Below are 20302 nucleotides of genomic sequence, written 5' to 3'. Positions count from 1 at the left end.
ATTAGTACTACTACTACTACTTTAAATATTACTACTACTACTTTAAATATTACTACTACTACTTTAAATATTAGTACTACTACTACTACTTCAAATATTACTACTACTACTACTTTAAATATGACTACTACTACTATAAATATTACTACTACTACTACTTTAAATATTACTACTACTACTTTAAATATTACTACTACTACTACTTTAAATATTACTACTACTAATACTTTAAATATTATTACTACTACTACTACTTTAAATATTACTACTACTACTACTACTTTAAATATTACTACTACTACTTTAAATATTACTACTACTACTTTAAATATTACTACTACTACTACTACTTTAAATATTATTACTACTACTACTACTACTTTAAATATTACTACTACTACCACTACTTTAAATATTACTACTACTACTACTACTTTAAATATTATTACTACTACTTTAAATATTACTACTACTACTACTACTTTAAATAATACTTTAAATATTACTACTACTACTTTAAATATTACTACTACTACTACTGCTTTAAATATTATTACTACTACTACTACTACTTTAAATATTACTACTACTTTAAATATTACTACTACTACTACTTTAAATATTACTACTACTACTTTAAATATTACTACTACTACTGCTACTACTACTTTAAATATGACTATTTACTACTTCCTCTACTACTACTATTACTTTAAATATTAGTGCTACTACTACTACTTTAAATATTACTACTACTTTAAATATTACTACTACTACTTTAAATATTAGTACTACTACTACTACTTCAAATATTACTACTACTACTACTTTAAATATGACTACTACTACTACTTTAAATATGACTACTACTACTACTTTAAATATTACTACTGCTACTACTTTAAATATTACTACTACTACTTTAAATATTACTACTACTACTACTTTAAATATTACTACTACTAATACTTTAAATATTATTACTATTACTACTACTTTAAATATTACTACTACTACTTTAAATATTAGTACTACTACTACTACTTTAAATATTAGTACTATTACTACTACTTTAAATATTAGTACTACTACTACTACTTTAAAGATTACTACTACTTTAAATATTACTACTACTACTTTAAATATTAGTACTACTACTACTACTACTTCAAATATTACTACCACTACTACTTTAAATATGACTACTACTACTACTTTAAATATGATTACTACTACTACTTTAAATATTACTACTACTACTACTACTTTAAATATTACTACTACTACTACTTTAAATATGACTACTACTACTTTAAATATTACTACTACTACTACTTTAAATATTACTACTACTAATACTTTAAATAGTATTACTACTACTTTAAATATTACTACTACTACTTTAAATATTACCACTACTACTTTAAATATTACTACTACTACTACTACTTTAAATATTACTACTACTACTACTACTTTAAATATTACTACTACTACCACTACTTTAAATATTACTACTACTACTACTACTTTAAATATTATTACTACTACTACTACTTTAAATATTACTACTACTACTTTAAATAATACTTTAAATATTACTACTACTACTTTAAATATTACTACTACTACTGCTTTAAATATTATTACTACTACTACTACTACTTTAAATATTACTACTACTTTAAATATTACTACTACTACTACTTTAAATATTACTACTACTACTACTACTACTTTAAATATTACTACTACTACTTTAAATATTACTACTACTACTGCTACTATTACTTTAAATATGACTATTTACTACTTCCTCTACTACTACTACTACTACTATTACTTTAAATATTACTACTACTACTACTACTACTACTACTTTAAAGATTACTTTTTACTATGTACTACTACTACTATAAATATTACTATTTACTGCTACTACTTCAAATATGACTATTTACTACTACTTTAAATATTACTACTACTACTACTACTACTTTAAATATTACTAATTACTTCTACTACTTCTACTTTAAATATTACTAATTACTACTACTACTACTACTTTAAATATTACTACTACTACTACTACTACTACTACTACTACTACTTTAAATATTACTAATTACTACTACTACTACTACTACTTTAAATATGACTAATTACTACTACTTTAAATATTACTAATTACTACTACTACTACTTTAAATATTACTATTTACTACTACTTAGAAATGACTATTTACTACTACTACTTTCAATATTACTATTACTACTACTACTTTAAATATGACTATTTACTACTACTACTTTCAATATTACTATTTACTACTACTACTGCAAGTATTACTTTTTACTACTACTACTACTACTGCAATTACTACTATTTACTACTACTACTTTCAATATTACTATTTACTACTACTACTGCAAGTATTACTTTTTACTACTACTACTACTACTGCAATTATTACTATTTACTACTACTACTTTAAATATTTCTAGTACTTTAAATATTACTGTTTACTACTACTATCAGTACTGCTACTAAAAATAGTACTACTACTACCACTACTACTACTACTACTACTACTACTACTTTAAATATTACTATTACTACTACTACTTTAAATATTACTATTTACCTCTACTACTACTACTATTACTTTAAATATTACCATCTACTACTACTACTACTTTAAATATTACTATTAATACCCTTTTTTTGCTTGACCTGTTTAAAATGCAGTTCCACATGTTCTAGCATAACTTGTATTGTTTGGAACCTAAATATCATGTTTGTTTCCGCTGTGTTGGTTTCTGACGTGTTTCCTGTTTGTTTTGACCTCTAACCCCAGATGCCCCAGGCGGGTGTCCAGCAGCAGCAACTGAAGCTCCAGAGCCTATCCCCCTCCCAGCCCCTGGCCTCCCACACTGCCCTCCCTCTGTCGGACAGCCCCCAGCCCTCCCCCCTCCCCATGCATTCCCCCCAGTCCTGGCCCCCTTCTCAACCCCAGACCCCCGCCCGATCCTGCACCCCCTCCTCTCTTCCCCCAATGTTCATTATCCAGAACCAGATACCAGGCCACTCCCAGCCTGCACTACAACAACAACAACAACAGATACACCTCCAGCCCCGGCCCCCCTCCCAGCCTGCCCCACAACAACAACAGATACACCTCCAGCCCCGGCCCCCCTCCCAGCCTGGTCTCTACGAACCGGACGTCCCCCCTCCCTCTCACTCCCCCAAACCCCCCCAGATCCCCCAGGCCCCTCTGGCAGGGCTCCAGTTCACTGCTAGCCAGGTGGGGGACCCCGGGGGTGGGGTGTTGAAGACCCAGATCTTAACAGCAGATCGGCAGCACCGCCTGCAGCTGGTTGGTGCTCAGCCCTCTCCACAACAGAAACACCAGGTGTGAAGGAACACACTTCCCTGCTCAGATGTTTTGACTTGCTGCTAGCTGAGTGTTTATCAAAGTATTCGAATAATCAATTTTCTCTCTTTATTCACACTCAGGTGCAACAAAATATTCTACTACAGGCCAAATGGCAGCAGCAAAGCCAGCCCCAACCCCAACAGCATGGTGGTCAACAACAAGACGTGCCTGCTCCTCAGTCATCTGTGCTGGTCAAGACTCCTGCCACAGGTCAGAAAGAAACAACATCACTACTGTGAAATGTGTTCCTGATCTGACTCCCATCTCTTTTCAGCATTCAATGACGTGTTGTCAGGAGCTCAGGTGACCCAGGGGGGCGTGGCTCCAGCTAACCAGCCTGGTCAACAGTCACTACACCAGGCTGTGCAGGTAGGTAACACCTACTGATGCTCAACCATCATCTCAACCGTTTGACTCCTTTAAATTCAAAAAGCTTTATTGGCCATCAAATAGAAATAAATATGAATTTGTTCTTAACTGACTGGATAAATAAAGGTTCAATAGTATTATTTTACTATCCCTCTTTCCTCTGCCAGGTGGGGGGGATGGAGTCCGTGTCAGGTCTGAGTCAGATGACCTCTACACAGCAGACTTTCAGCCCTGGTCTGGCCTCTCTACAAACACAGGTCAGGAGACCCTCAACCAATCCTGCTGGCTTCCATTTCTGACTCTATTTAATCACCTGTCTAATCAATCTGGTTCTGATGCTGTGATGGATGCTGTGTCTTGTTCACCTGACAGACTGCTGCTATGAAGATGCCTTTCAGTATGGCTAAACCCAGCAAGGAAGCCAGGTATGCCCCTGTATCATTCTCCTGGAACGTATTTCTGATCTCTTTTTTATGTGGTGTTTGTTTGTGAGCATGAGTGTTGTCCTACCGCTTGTTAAAAGTAAGGTCACAAGACTGGCAATTCAATCTTCCTCGACCCTGTGTGGTGTGTGCAGGATGTTGGAGCAGCTGAGGAAGCAGCAGGGCTCAGTCCTCCACCCAGACTACAGCTCTTCCTTCCAGTGCTTTGAAGACACCCTGACCGGCCTGGTGCCTTACCACCTCTACCAGGGCACTGCCACCCCACCACACGACTACCACAGAGGTACACACACCCTGACCCTCCTGGTGCCTTACCACCTCTACCAGGGCACTGCCACCGCACCACACGACTACCACAGAGGTACACACACCCTGACCCTCCTGGTGCCTTACCACCTCTACCAGGGCACTGCCACACGACTACCACAGAGGTACAATCACACTGCTGTTAACATGTGTATTTGTGATTGGTGGGGATTGATACAGTATTATAAACTGGGTGGTTTGAACCCTGAATGCTGATTGGCTGACAGCAGTGGTATATATTGACTGTATACCACGGGTATGACAACTTATTTTTATTGTTGTAATTACGTTGGTAACCAGTTTACAATAGCAATAAGGCTCTTCAGCATTTGTGGTACATGGCCAATATACCACGGCTATGGGCCGCGTTGCGTCGTGCACAAGAACAGTCATTAGCCGTGGTATATTGGCCATATGCTTTGACTCCAAGTATCGATTTGTAATACAAGGTAGGTAGCGTTAGCTAGCGCTAGTTTGCTGTACCCGTGCCAAAATTCCTGTGTTTTCATCCTATAGCTCTCCATATTATTTTTAAATAGTGAAAAGTGCTGAGCGATCAACCTGTCCAGGGCTGGCGGAACCCCGTTCCGCTAGCGAAACCCCTCGCCAACAGCCAATGAAATTGCAGGGCGCCAAATACAAACCAACATAAATCTCATAAATCAAATTTCTCAAACATACAAGTATTAGGCACCATTTTAAAGATACAATTCTCGCTAATCCAGCCACAGTGTCTGATTAAAAAAATAAATGCTTTACAGCAAAAGCTCCACAAACGATTATGTTAGGTCACCACCAACTCACAGAAAAACCCAGCCATTTTCCAGCCAAAGAGAGCAGTCACAAAAAGCACAAATAGAGATAAAATGAATCACTAACCTTTGATCTTCATCAGATGACACTCATAGGACTTCATGTTATACAATACATGTATGTTTTGTTCGGTAAAGTTCATATTTATATCCAAAAATCTTATTTTACATTGGCGTGTTATGTTCAGAAGTTCCAAAACATGCAGTATATTGCAGAGAGCCACATCAATTCACAGAAATACTCATACTAAATGTTGATGAAAATTCAAGTGTTATGCATGGAACTTTATACTTCTCCTTAATGCAACCGCTGTGTCAGATTTCAAAAAAACTTTACGGAAAAAGCAAACCATGCAATAATATGAGAACGGCTCTCAGAGCCCAAACCAGCCAGAGAAATATCCGCATTATTGGATAGTCAACATTATTCATAAATAGCATTATAAATATTCACTTACCTTTGATGATCTTCATCAGAATGCACTCCCCAGGAATCGCAGTTCAATTTTTGTCCAATAGCTTCTTTTGTTAGGGCGTTTGGTAAACAAATCCAAAAGCGCGATCTGGTCCATTCGGACGAAACGTTCAAAGAAACTTGTCAAACTAAGTATAGAATCAATCTTTATGATGTTTTTATCATAAAAGTTCAATAATGTTCCAACCGGAGAATTCAATTGTCTGTAGAAAAGTAATGAAACGAGAGCTACCTCTCAAGAGAAAGTGCGTGACTGAGAACGAGGCTGTAGGCAGACCTCTTTGACCAGCAGCTCCCATCCGGTCCCCCTTCACATGAGCAGCCTGAAACAACATTCTAAAGACAGTTGACGTCTAGTGGAAGCCTTAGGAAGTGCAAAATAACCCATATCCCACTGTGTATTCGATAGGGCTGAGTTCAAAAACTACAAACCTCAGATTTCCCACTTCCTTTTTGGATTGTTTTCTCATGTTTTTGCCTGCCATATGAGTTCTGTTATACTCACAGACATCATTCAAACAGTTTAGAAACTTCAGTGTTTTCTATCCAATACTAATAATAATATGCATATATTAGCATCTGGGACTGAGTAGGAGGCAGTTCACTTTGGGCACTCTATTCATCCAAAAGTGAAAATGCTGCCCCCTATCCCAAACAAGTTAACGGAAATGTCTGTTATTTTGGGGGGTTTTAAACAACTAATTGACCGACATCGGTGAATTATTTGAATTACATTTTGTTTCTTTCTGTGAGCTTGATGTGCTGTTTCTGTAGAGCTAAATCAGATGTAGCCTGAACTGTACGATGTAGCAGGGAGTTGTAGTTTCCAACAGCCCAATATTCAGCATAGTTTAGCGCAGAAAACGTGGTAATTAACTACAATGACCATAATCCATTTCGCGCTCTGCTTAAACTTGTCCGGTCTGTACGGAGCAGACGCGCAGACTAAGAAGAGAATCGCAATACAGAATCGTGAGAATTGCAATACATGTCGTATCGGCACCTAAGAATGATTCCATCGTATCGCCATGTCCCTGGCATTTCCCAGCCCTAAATGTATGGTCGGCAGTGACCACAAGACCTGACCAGAAACTCCAAGCCCTAATTATGTACCATTCGTTCCCACTGTCTGATGTCCACCTCCCCTGTTCCATATTATCTCCCCTTCAGTGGATGATGAGTTTGAGAGGGTTTCCAGCCAGCTCCTGAAGAGAACGCAGGCTATGCTGGATAAATACAGACACCTCCTTTTTGAGGAATCAACGGTAAGATATTATATTACCTTGTTATTTAAGTTATCTGCCTCCTGCTACAGCCCTCCCTCACTAGGGTTCCTTCTCCAGGGGATTTACCTGTTCTGTCCCCTGCTACAGCCCTCCCTCACTAGGGTTCCTTCTCCAGGTGATTTACCTGTTCTGTCCCCTGCTACAGCCCTCCCTCACTAGGGTTCCTTCTCCAGGTGATTTACCTGTTCTGTCCCCTGCTACAGCCCTCCCTCACTAGGGTTCCTTCTCCAGGTGATTTACCTGTTCTGTCCCCTGCTACAGCCCTCCCTCACTAGGGTTCCTTCTCCAGGTGATTTACCTGTTCTGTCCCCTGCTACAGCCCTCCCTCACTAGGGTTCCTTCTCCAGGTGATTTACATGTTCTGTCCCCTGCTACAGCCCTCCCTCACTAGGGTTCCTTCTCCAGGTGATTTACCTGTTCTGTCCCCTGCTACAGCCCTCCCTCACTAGGGTTCCTTCTCCAGGTGGTTTACCTGTTCTGTCCCCTGCTACAGCCCTCCCTCACTAGGGTTCCTTCTCCAGGTGATTTACCTGTTCTGTCCCCTGCTACAGCCCTCCCTCACTAGGGTTCCTTCTCCAGGGGATTTACCTGTTCTGTCCCCTGCTACAGCCCTCCCTCACTAGGGTTCCTTCTCCAGGTGATTTACCTGTTCTGTCCCCTGCTACAGCCCTCCCTCACTAGGGTTCCTTCTCCAGGTGATTTACCTGTTCTGTCCCCTGCTACAGCCCTCCCTCACTAGGGTTCCTTCTCCAGGGGATTTACCTGTGCTGTCCCCTGCTACAGCCCTCCCTCACTAGGGTTCCTTCTCCAGGGGATTTACCTGTTCTGTCCCCTGCTACAGCCCTCCCTCACTAGGGTTCCTTCTCCAGGGGATTTACCTGTTCTGTCCCCTCCTACAGCCCTCCCTCACTAGGGTTCCTTCTCCAGGTGATTTACCTGTTCTGTCCCCTGCTACAGCCCTCCCTCACTAGGGTTCCTTCTCCAGGTGATTTACCTGTTCTGTCCCCTGCTACAGCCCTCCCTCACTAGGGTTCCTTCTCCAGGTGATTTACCTGTTCTGTCCCCTGCTACAGCCCTCCCTCACTAGGGTTCCTTCTCCAGGGGATTTACCTGTTCTGTCCCCTGCTACAGCCCTCCCTCACTAGGGTTCCTTCTCCAGGTGATTTACCTGTTCTGTCCCCTGCTACAGCCCTCCCTCACTAGGGTTCCTTCTCCAGGGGATTTACCTGTTCTGTCCCCTGCTACAGCCCTCCCTCACTAGGGTTCCTTCTCCAGGTGATTTACCTGTTCTGTCCCCTGCTACAGCCCTCCCTCACTAGAGTTCCTTCTCCAGGTGATTTACCTGTTCTGTCCCCTGCTACAGCCCTCCCTCACTAGGGTTCCTTCTCCAGGTGATTTACCTGTTCTGTCCCCTGCTACAGCCCTCCCTCACTAGGGTTCCTTCTCCAGGGGATTTACCTCTTCTGTCTCCTGCTACAGCCCTCCCTCACTAGGGTTCCTTCTCCAGGTGATTTCCCTGTTCAGTGTCTACTCTTTCTCCCTCACTAGGATTGTCTCACTAACTTTTGTGTTATGGTTGATTGATTAGCTGGCTGTGTTGCTGTTTGGTTTCACAGCGCCTTGGCCCATCAGCTGAGATGGTAATGATGGACAGGATGTTTATTCAGGAAGAGAAGATCTCTCTGGGACAGGACCGCATCCTCGCCAGAGACAGGCCTGGTAACAAATCTTTATCTAATATACATACTTGGCATTCGGAAAGTTTTCAGACCCCTTGACTTTTTCCACATTTTGTTACGTTACAGCCTTAATCTAAAATGGAATAATATCTTTTTCCCCCCATCAATCTACACACACTACCCCATAATGACAAAGCAAAAATTGTTTTTTAGACATGTTTGCTAATGTAAATATCACCTTTACCTAAGTATTCAGACCCTTTACCTCAGTACTTTGTTGAAGCACATCTGGCAGCGATTACAGCCTCAATTCTTCTTTAGTATGATGCTACAAGCTTGGCATTTGGGAGTTTGTCTCATTCTTCTCTGCAGATCCTGTCAAGCTCTGTCAGGTTAGACGTTGAGCGTCTCTGCACAGCTATGTTCAGGTGTCTCGAAAGATGTTCAATCGGGTTCTATGCCTATATCTAATACGCATGCCTATATCTAATATACACGCCTAATATACATGCCTATATCTAATATGCATGCCTATATCTAATATACATATCTAATATACATGCCTATATCTAATATACATATATAATATACATGCCTGTATCTAATATGCATATCTAATATACATGCCTATATCTAATATACATATATAATATACATGCCTATATCTAATATGCATATCTAATATACATGCCTATATCTAATATACATATATAATATACATGTCTGTATCTAATATGCATGCCTATATCTAATATACATATATAATATACATGCCTATATCTAATATACATATCTAATATACATGCCTATATCTAATATGCATATCTAATATACATGCCTATATCTAATATACATATATAATATACATGCCTATATCTAATATACATATCTAATATACATGTCTATATCTAATATGCATATCTAATATACATGCCTATATCTAATATACATATATAATATACATGCCTATATCTAATATACATATATAATATACATGTCTATATCTAATATGCATATCTAATATACATGTCTGTATCTAATATACATGCCTATATCTAATATACATATATAATATACATGCCTATATCTAATATACATATATAATATACATGCCTATATCTAATATACATATATAATATACATGTCTATATCTAATATACATGCCTATATCTAATATACATATATAATATACATGTCTATATCTAATATACATGCCTATATCTAATATACATATATAATATACATGTCTATATCTAATATACATGCCTATATCTAATATACATGCCTATATCTAATATACATGGCTATATCTAATACACATGCCTATATCTAATATTCACGCCTAATATACATGCCTATATCTAATATACATGCCTATATTGAATATACATGCCTATATCGAATATACATGCCTATATCTAATATACAGAGCCTAATATACATGCCTATATCGAATATACATGCCTATATCTAATATACACGCCTAATATACATGCCTATATCTAATATACATGCCTATATCTAATATACATGCCTATATCTAATATAGACGCCTAATATGCATGCCTATATCTAATATGCATGCCTATATCTAATATACATGCCTATATCTAATAAGCATGCCTATATCTAATATACACGCCTAATATGCATGCCTATATTGAATATACATGCCTATATCTAATATACACGCCTAATATACATGCCTATATCGAATATACATGCCTATATCTAATATACACGCCTAATATACATGCCTATATCTAATATGCATGCCTATATCTAATATACACGCCTAATATACATGCCTATATCGAATATACATGCCTATATCTAATATACACACCTAATATACATGCCTATATCTAATATGCATGCCTATATCTAATATACATGCCTATATTGAATATACATGCATATATCTAATATACACGCCTAATATACATGCCTATATCTAATATACACGCCTAATATACATGCCTATATCGAATATACATGCATATATCTAATATACACGCCTAATATACATGCCTATATCGAATATACATGCCTATATCTAATATAGACGCCTAATATGCATGCCTATATCTAATAGTTACATTGTGTTTAAGTGTTCCTTTTATTTTTTTTGACCAGTGTATTTAATTTATATAAATATATATATATATATATATATCTAATATGATATACATGCCTATATTTTATATATATATATATATATATATTAAATATACATACCTATTTCTAATATATATATTTAATATACTTGCCTATTTCTAATATACATGCCTGTATCTAATTTACATACCTATATTCAATATACACTTATATCTAATATACACACCTATATTTAATATACATGCCTATATCTAATATACATGCCTATATATTTAAATTACATACCTATGTCTAATATATATATCTAATATGATATACATGCCTATATCTAAGTACAACTTCCGGCGCCGACAGAGATGGCCGCCTCGCTTCGCGTTCCTAGGAAACTATGCAGTTTTTTGTTTTTTTACGTGTTATTTCTTACATTAGTACCCCAGGTCATCTTAGGTTTCATTACATACAGTCGAGAAGAACTACTGAATATAAGATCAGCGTCAACTCACCATCAGTACGACCAAGAATATGACTTTCGCGAAGCGGATCCTGTGTTCTGCCTTTCACCCAGGACAACGGAATGGATCCCAGCCGGCGACCCAAAAAAACGACTTCGTAAAAGGGGGAAACGGAGCGGTCTTCTGGTCAGACTCCGGAGACGGGCACATCGTGCACCACTCCCTAGCATTCTTCTCGCCAATGTCCAGTCTCTTGACAACAAGGTTGATGAAATCCGAGCAAGGGTAGCGTTCCAGAGGGACATCAGAGACTGTAACATTCTTTGCTTCACGGAAACGTGGCTCACTGGAGAGACGCTATCGGAATCGGTGCAGCCAGCTGGTTTCTCCACGCATCGCGCAGACAGAAACAAACATCTTTCTGGTAAGAAGAGGGGCGGGGGCGTATGCTTCATGGTTAACGTGATGTGGTGTGATCATAACAACATACAGGTACTTAAGTCCTTCTGTTCACCTGATTTAGAATTCCTCACAATCAAATGTCGACCGCATTATCTACCAAGGGAATTCTCTTCGATTATAATCACAGCCGTATATATTCCCCCCCAAGCAGACACATCGATGGCTCTGAACGAACTTTATTTGACTCTTTTTACAAGCATTTTGCTACACTCGCATTAACATCTGCTAACCATGTGTATGTGACAAATAAAATTTGATTTGATTTAATATAAATGTTAAATATACATACCTATTTCTAATATATATATTTAATATACTTGCCTATTTCTAATATACATGCCTGTATCTAATATACATACCTATATTCATTATACACTTCTATATCTAATATACACGCCTGTATCTAATATACCTATATTTAATATACATGCCTATATCTAATATACATGCCTATATCTAATATACATGCCTATATCTAAAATACATGCCTATATCTAATATACATGCCTATATCTAATATACATGCCTATATCTAAAATACATGCCTATATCTAATATACATGCCTATATATTTAATTTACATGCCTATATATTTGCCTATTTCTAATATACTTGCCTATATTCAATATACACACATATATCTAATATACACGCCTAATATAGTGGGGCAAAAAAGTATTTCGTTAGCCACCAATTGTGCAAGTTCTCCCACTTAAAAAGATGAGAGGCCTGTAATTTTCATCATAAGTACACTTCAACTATGAAAGACAAAATGAGAAAAAAAATCCAGAAAATCACATTGTAGGATTTTTAATGAATTTAAAGGGGCTGAATTTTGCACGCCCAATTTTTCCGTTTTTGATTTGTTAAAAAAGTTTGAAATATCCAATAAATGTCGTTCCACTTCATGATTGTGTCCCACTTGTTGTTGATTCTTCACAAAAAAATACAGTTTTATATCTTTATGTTTGAAGCCTGAAATGTGGCAAAAGGTCGCAAAGTTCAAGGGGGCCGAATACTTACGCAAGGCACTGTATATATCTAATATGATATACATGCCTATATCTAATATATATATTAAATATACATACCTATTTCTAATATATATATTTAATATACTTGCCTATTTCTAATATACTTGCCTATTTCTAATATACATGCCTGTATCTAATATACATACCTATATTTAATATACACTTATCTAATATACATACCTATATATTTGATTTACATACCTATGTCTAATATATATATATATATATATATATATATATATATCTAATATGATATTCATGCCTATATCTAATATATGTATATATTGACATCATTTGAGTCGATTTGAGGTGTACCTGTGGATGTATTTCAAGGCCTATCCTCAAACTCAGTGCTTCTTTGCTTGACATCATGGGAAAATCAAAAGAAATCAGCCAAGACCTCAAAAAAAAAATTGTAGACCTCCACAAATCTGTTTCATCCATGGGAGCAATTTCCTAACGCCTGAAGGTACCACCTTCATCTGTGCAAACAATAGTACGCAAGTATAAACACCATGGGTCCACGCAGCCGTCGTACCTCTCAGGAGGAGATGTGTTCTGTCTCCTAGAGATGAACGTACTTTGGTGCGAAAAGTGCAAATCAATCCCAGAACAACAGCAAATGACCGTGTGAAGATGCTGGAGGAAACAGGTACAAACGTATCGATATCCACAGTTAAGCAAGTCCTATATCGACATAACCTGAAAGGCCGCTCAGCAAGGAAGAAGCCAATGCTCCAAAACCGCCATAAAAAAGCCATACTATGGTTTGCAACTGCACGTGAGGATAAAGATTGTACTTTTTGGAGAAATGTCCTCTGGTCTGATAAAACAAAATATAACTGTTTGGCCATAATGACCATCGTTATGTTTGGAGGAAAAAGGGGCAGGCTTGCAAGCCCAAGAACACCATCCCAACTGTGAAGAACAAGGTGGCAGCATCATGTTGTGGGGGTGATTTGCTGCAGGAGGGTCTGATGCAATTCACAAAATAGATGGCATCATGTGGAAGGAAATATATGTGGATATATTGAAGCAACATCTCAAGCCATCAGTCATGAAGTTAAAGCTTGGTCGCAAATGGGTCTTCCAGGTGGACATTGACCCCAAGCATACTTCCAAATTTGTGGAAAAAATGGCTTAAGGACAACAAAGTCAAGGTATGGGAGTGGCCATCACAAAGACCCTGACCTCAATCCCATAGCAAATTTGTGGGCAGAACTGAAAAAGCGTGTGCGAGCAAGGAGGCTTACAAACCTGACTCAGTTACACCAGCTCTGTCAGGAGGAATGGGCCAAAATTCACCCAACCTATTATGGGAAGCTTGTGTAAGGCTACCCAAAACGTTTGACCCAAGTTTAACAATTTTAAGGCAATGCTACCAAATACTAATTGAGTGTATGTAAACTTCTGACCTACTGGGAATGTGATGAAAGAAATAAACTGAAATAAATCATTCTCTCTACTATTATTCTGACATGTCACATTCTTCAAATAAAGTGGTGATCCTAACTAACCTAAAACAGGGAATTTGTACTAGGATTAAATGTCAGGAATTGTGAATCTGAGTTTAAATGTATTTGCCTAAGGTGTATGTAAACTTCCAACTTCAACTGTACATACCTATATCTAATATACATATTTATCTAATATGCATATCTTTATCTAATATGCATATCTATATCTAATATGCATACCTATATCTAATATACATACCTATATCTAATATACATACATATATCTAATATACATACATATATCTAATATACATACATATATCTACATACATATATCTAATATACATACATATATCTACATACATATATCTAATATACATACCTATATCTAATATACATACATATATCTAATATACATACATATATCTAATATACATACATATATCTAATATACATACATATATCTAATATACACATATCTAATATACATACCTATATCTAATATACATACATATATCTACATACATATATCTAATATACATACCTATATCTAATATACATACATATATCTAATACACATATATCTAATATACATACCTATTTCTAATTTACATATATCTAATATACATATATCTAATTCACATATGTATCTAATTTACATACCTATATCTAATATCGATCTTATATACATATGCATATCTAATATTATTATAATTTTTTTACCTTTATTTAACTAGGCAAGTCAGTTAAGAACAAATTCTTATTTTCAATGACGGCCTAGGAACAGCGGGTTAACTGCCTTTTTCAGGGGCAGAACGATAGATTTGTACCGTGTCAGCTCGGGGATTTGAACTTGCAACCTTTTGGTTACTAGTCCAAGGCTTTAACCACTAGGCCTGCCGCACTCGGCAAAAAAAGAAACCTCCCTTTTTCAGGACCCTGTCCTGAAACTTCACAGATCTTCATTGTAAAAGGTTTAAACACTGTTTCCCATGCTTGTTCAATGAACCATAAACAATTAATGAACATGCACCTGTGGAACGGTCGTTAAGACACTAACAGCTTACAGACGGTAGACAATTAAGGTCACAGTTATGAAAACTTAGGACACTGAAGAGGCCTTTCTACTGACAGAAAAAAAGAAAGATGCCCATCTGCGTGAATGTGCCTTTGGCATGTTGCAAGGAGGCATGAGGACTGCAGGGCAATAAATTGGCCAGGGCAATAAATTGCAATGTCCGTACTGTGAGACACCTAAGACAGGGAGACGGGACGGACAGCTGATCGTCCTCGTAGTGGCAGACCACGTGTCACAACACCTGCACAGGATCGGTACATCCGAACATCACACCTGCGGGACAGGTACAGGATGGCAACAATAACTGCCCGAGTTACACCGGGAATGCACAATCCCTCCATCAGTGCTCAGACTGTCCGCAATAGGCTGAAAGAGGCTGGACTGAGGGCCTGTAGGCCTGTTGTAAGGCAGGTCCTCACCAGACATCACCGGCATCAACATCGTCTATGGGCACAAACCCATGTTCGCTGGTCTAGACAGGACTGGCAAAAAGTGCTCTTCACTGACGAATCGTGGTTTTGTCTCACCAGGGGTGATTGTCGGATTTGCTTTTATCGTCAAAGGACTGAGCGTTACACCGAGGCCTGTACTCTGGAGCGGGATCGATTTGGAGGTGGAGGGTCCGTCATGGTCTGGGGCGGTGTGTCACAGCATCATCGGACTGAGCTTGTTGTCAATGCAGGTAGTCTCATAGCTGTGTGTTACAAGGAAGACATCCTCCTCCCTCATGTGGTACCCTTCCTTCAGGCTCGTTCTGACATGGCCCTCCAGCATGACAATGCCACCAGCCATACTGCTCGTTCTGTGCGTGATTTCCTGCAAGACAGGAATGTCAGTGTTCTGCCATGGGCAGCGAAGAGCCCGGATCTCAGGGTGAGGGCTAGGGCCATTCCCTCCAGAAATGTCCGGGAACTTGCAGGTGCCTTGGTGGAAGAGTGGGGTAATATCTCACAGCAAGAACTGTCAAATCTGGTGCAGTCCATGAGGAGGAGATGCACTGCAGTATTAATGCAGCTGGTGGCCACACCAGATACTGACTGTTACTTTTGGTTCCCCCCCCCTTTGTTCAGGACACATTATTCCATTTCTGTTAGTCACATGTCTGTGGAACTTGTTAATTTTTTGGTCTCAGTTTTTGAATCTTGTGTTCATAGAATTATTTACACGTTAAGTTGCTGAAAATAACACAGTTGACAGTGAGAGGACGTTTCCTTTTTTAGCTGAGTTTATATTAGATGTATATTATGTCTGTGTGTATATATACATATAAAGTCGGAAGTCGGAAGTTTACAGCTTAGCCAAATAACTTTAAACTCGGTTTTTCACAATTTCTGATATTTAATCCTAGTAAAACATTCCCTGCCTTAGGTCAGTTAGGATCACCACTTTATTTGAAGAATGTGAAATGTCAGAATAATAGTAGAGTGATTTATTTCAGCTTTTATTTCTTTCATCACATTCCCTGCGGGTCTGAAGTTTAGATACCTATACCCATACAAGAGTGTGCCAAGCTGTCATCAAGGCAAAGGGTGGCTGTTGAAGAATCTACAATATAACATTTATTTACACTTTTTTTAACACTTTGGTTACTACATGATTCCATATGTGTTATTTCATAGTTTTGATGTCTTCATTTTTATTCTACAATGTAGAAAATAGTACAAACTTTTGAATTATCAAACTGGCCCTCCTGTCTACAGCCGAGAAGCACATAGCCAGAATAGTTTTGACAGAACTGTCGTATGTGTAATAGCTTTACCTGGTCTGTCATCTCTGATTCATCTGATAACTTCCATATCTCTCTCTCTCTCTCCAGAGGAGTATGTGGCCAACTCAAGGATGATGGAGATTGAGAGTGGAGCTGCCAACATGGCCCAGTCCAAGCCTCAGCTACAGTCCCAGCTCCACCATAAGCCTCAGCTACAGCCTCAGCCCCACCATAAGCCTCAGCCCCATCCTGAGCCTCAGCCCCTGTCCCATCCTCAGCCCCTGTCCCATCCTCAGCTCCATTCCGAGCCCCAGCTCCATTCCGAGCCTCATCCTCAGCCCCTGTCCCAGCTCCAGTCCGAGCCTCATCCTCAGCCCCTGTCCCAGCTCCATCCTGAACCCCTGTCCCAGCCCCATCCTGAACCCCAGCCTCATCCTCAGCCCCTGTCCCAGCCCCATCCTGAACCCCAGCCCCATCCTCAGCCCCTGTCCCAGCCTCAGCCCCAGTGGCTTGAGCCCAGCCCCGTAAGGAGTGGTGTTGCCCCTGCTTCAGCCCCAACACCGGTCCCAGACCACTTCCCCTCCACCAAGCTGGTGATAAAGCAGGGAGGAGCGGGGGCGTCTGTCTCCTGGTCCAGCTCCCCAGCTCCTGTGGCCAGGCCGGGGTCAGGGGTTAGACAGACAGCCGACACCCAGAGTCACAGCTCCTCCTTCAGCCGCGCTCCTCCACCTCCCTCCCGTCACTCACCCCACCGCCCTTTCTCCTCCTTTCGTCCAGCTGAGGATGATGATACTCTCCCCCGGAGGACCAGTAAACCCCCCATGAAGACGTACGCCGCCCGCCCACGCATCGGCTTGAAGCTCAAGATCAAGCAGGAGGCGGGGTTTAGTAAGGTGGTGCATAACACCGCCCTCGACCCGGTCCACACACCATCCACACCCAACCCTAAGCCACAGCCACTCCCTACCACCCTGCCCCACCCGGCGCCGCCACTCCCTACCACCCTGCCCCACCCGGCGCCGGCACTCCCTACCACCCTGCCGCACCCGGCGCCGGCACTCCCTACCACACGACCCCAACCGATGCCGGCACTCCCTACCACACGACCCCAACCGGCGCCGGCACTCCCTACCACCCTGCCCCACCCGGCGCCGGCACTCCCTACCACCCTGCCCCACCCGGCGCCGGCACTTCCTACCACTCGACCCCAACCGACGCCGGCACTCCCTACCACCCTGCCCCAACCGACGCCGGCACTCCCTACCACACGACCCCAACCGACGCCGGCACTCCCTACCACACGACCCCAACCGACGCCGGCACTCCCTACCACCCTGCCCCAACCGACGCCGGCACTCCTTACCACACGACCCCAACCGACGCCAGCACTCCCTACCACACGACCTCAACCGGCGCCGGCACTCCCTAAAGCCCAAACAGCAGCACTAGCCACGCCGCCTTCTATAACTGTCATTAGGACTCCTCCCCCTAGCTGTAACACAGCCTCCTCAGCAATGGTCTTCATAGCAACCACACAGGCGAACCCTAGCCCACAGAGAGTCACAGCGCCCGCATCTTCCTCCACGGCTCAGATGAACGGAGCGTTAGAACATCACAATGTGGGTGGAGTCAAGCGTAACCCCGCCTCCACGGCCACTTCCCCTCAGACCACCTGCCGCCTGCCTCTACGGAAGACTTACCGGGAGAACATCAGCCCCCGCGTCCGACCGGGTGTACCGGGAGGAGGAGGAGACAGTGTCCCGTACCCCCGTCCCTCCCCCTCGCCCCCCAATTCTCCCTCCTCACCCTCTCCCTCCTCAGAGGGGACAGTGATCACCAGCATGAAGCTGGAGAAGAGAGGAGGCAGCCCCAGGGAGGGGGGCTCCCACACAGAGCTCAGCCGGGAGGCCCTGAGGCTGGGGAACTCCTATCCCTCCTCTCCTGGCCTAGTGCAGGGCATCACAAACACCCAGCAGCATCTCTCAGACAGAGAGGAGGAGAGGGGGAGAGAAGGGGATCATTGGGACAGAGGGGCGGACATGGGGAGGTATAAGAGGGTGAGCAGTAAAAACCACCAGAGGTCTGGTGGAGGTGATACGTTCAGAATGGACCAGCATGCCCCTGGGCCCCCTTCCTCGCCGCCAGACACTTCTTGTTACAGAGACTCATCACTTCCTGCTAAGCGCTGTAAGTCAGACTCTCCTGTCATGGACAACGCCTCCTTCTCCTCCGGCTCCCCGCCACACGATGAGTCTCTTAACGAGCACCTGCAGTGTGCCATCGACACCATCCTCAACTTGCAGGGCCAGGCCCAGGGGCCCACACCGCGCAGAGCCAAAGGGGGCTCCATCAGGCCACACCACCACCACAGCCAGCGACCCACGGCCCCCCAGCCCTCCTCACATACATACAGACCCTCAGTCTCTTCTTCATCTTCATCCTCTCTGGCCCATCACTCTCAGGTTGGAGGCAGAGGACTGGTGCCACAGACTCACAGCAGATAACACATACAACAGTTGGGACTGAAGAGAGGAGAGCGGAATAACTCTCACTGCTCTGACGAGCTCAGTTGACCTTGTTTGTCCATCTGAATGTTGTTTACTTTACAACATGACACAATGCTCACAGTCACTGGATGGATGGATGGTGATGACTCTCTGTAAAAAGGTATGCTTTACTCTGTGGCAGTACCCTCTGCTCTCTCAACTACGCTCAATCATCAGTTTGATTCATTTGTCTCCAGTTCTTTTGTATTATTGAAGGTTTTCCTTATTCATTCCCACTGTATTCCATTCCTTAGTCATCATGTTATAGCTGCTGCCTGCCTGTCTGTATAACAAATAAGACCTGGGTCATGTTCAGTAGGTATAAAACAGGAGAAAACTACAGGAACTTGTCCAATAATAAGAGATTTGTTTTTCTGTGACTAAATGTTTGCTCTACTGAATATAATCAAGGCAAGACTGCATAAAACTCCCTAAAGCCTTACTTCAGTAGGTAAACCACACACGGAGGAGAGGCTTGTTATAGCGATCTCTTCATCACTACAGATCCACGTCTCTTTTTCCATATTCTGACTTCTATCATCACCACAAATACACTTTCTGGTTCCAGCTGTTCAATTCTTCTTAGCTAGATGGTTAGGTTGTGTTTCTTTCAAATACATGTTGTAGTATGGTTAAATGT

At 40.9% G+C, this 20302-nt stretch overlaps 1 protein-coding gene across 4 annotated transcripts in view; it reads left to right on the top strand.

The window, feature by feature from the left end:
* Positions 1 to 20003, top strand: part of LOC110508135 (BRD4-interacting chromatin-remodeling complex-associated protein) — a 69563-nt gene extending 49560 nt beyond the window's left edge. For 2 of the 4 annotated variants that reach the window (XM_036964624.1, XM_036964621.1), the window contains 9 exons: positions 2859 to 3413; positions 3518 to 3647; positions 3712 to 3806; positions 3974 to 4063; positions 4179 to 4231; positions 4384 to 4610; positions 7013 to 7107; positions 8745 to 8847; positions 17225 to 19942. In XM_036964624.1, the coding sequence (XP_036820519.1) occupies positions 2859 to 3413; positions 3518 to 3647; positions 3712 to 3806; positions 3974 to 4063; positions 4179 to 4231; positions 4384 to 4610; positions 7013 to 7107; positions 8745 to 8847; positions 17225 to 19620 (3744 nt within the window). In that variant the 3' untranslated portion in view covers positions 19621 to 19942. Of the gene's footprint in view, positions 1 to 2858; positions 3414 to 3517; positions 3648 to 3711; positions 3807 to 3973; positions 4064 to 4178; positions 4232 to 4383; positions 4611 to 7012; positions 7108 to 8744; positions 8848 to 17224 lie in introns of all 4 variants that reach the window. The other 2 variants (XM_036964623.1, XM_036964622.1) reach the window with 2 other exon arrangements.
* The last annotated feature ends 299 nt before the right edge of the window (positions 20004 to 20302 follow it).

The sequence above is a fragment of the Oncorhynchus mykiss genome, chromosome 27 (assembly GCF_013265735.2).
Source record: "Oncorhynchus mykiss isolate Arlee chromosome 27, USDA_OmykA_1.1, whole genome shotgun sequence".
Classification (NCBI taxonomy): domain Eukaryota; kingdom Metazoa; phylum Chordata; class Actinopteri; order Salmoniformes; family Salmonidae; genus Oncorhynchus; species Oncorhynchus mykiss.
This window is presented reverse-complemented; position numbering and strand designations above follow the sequence as displayed.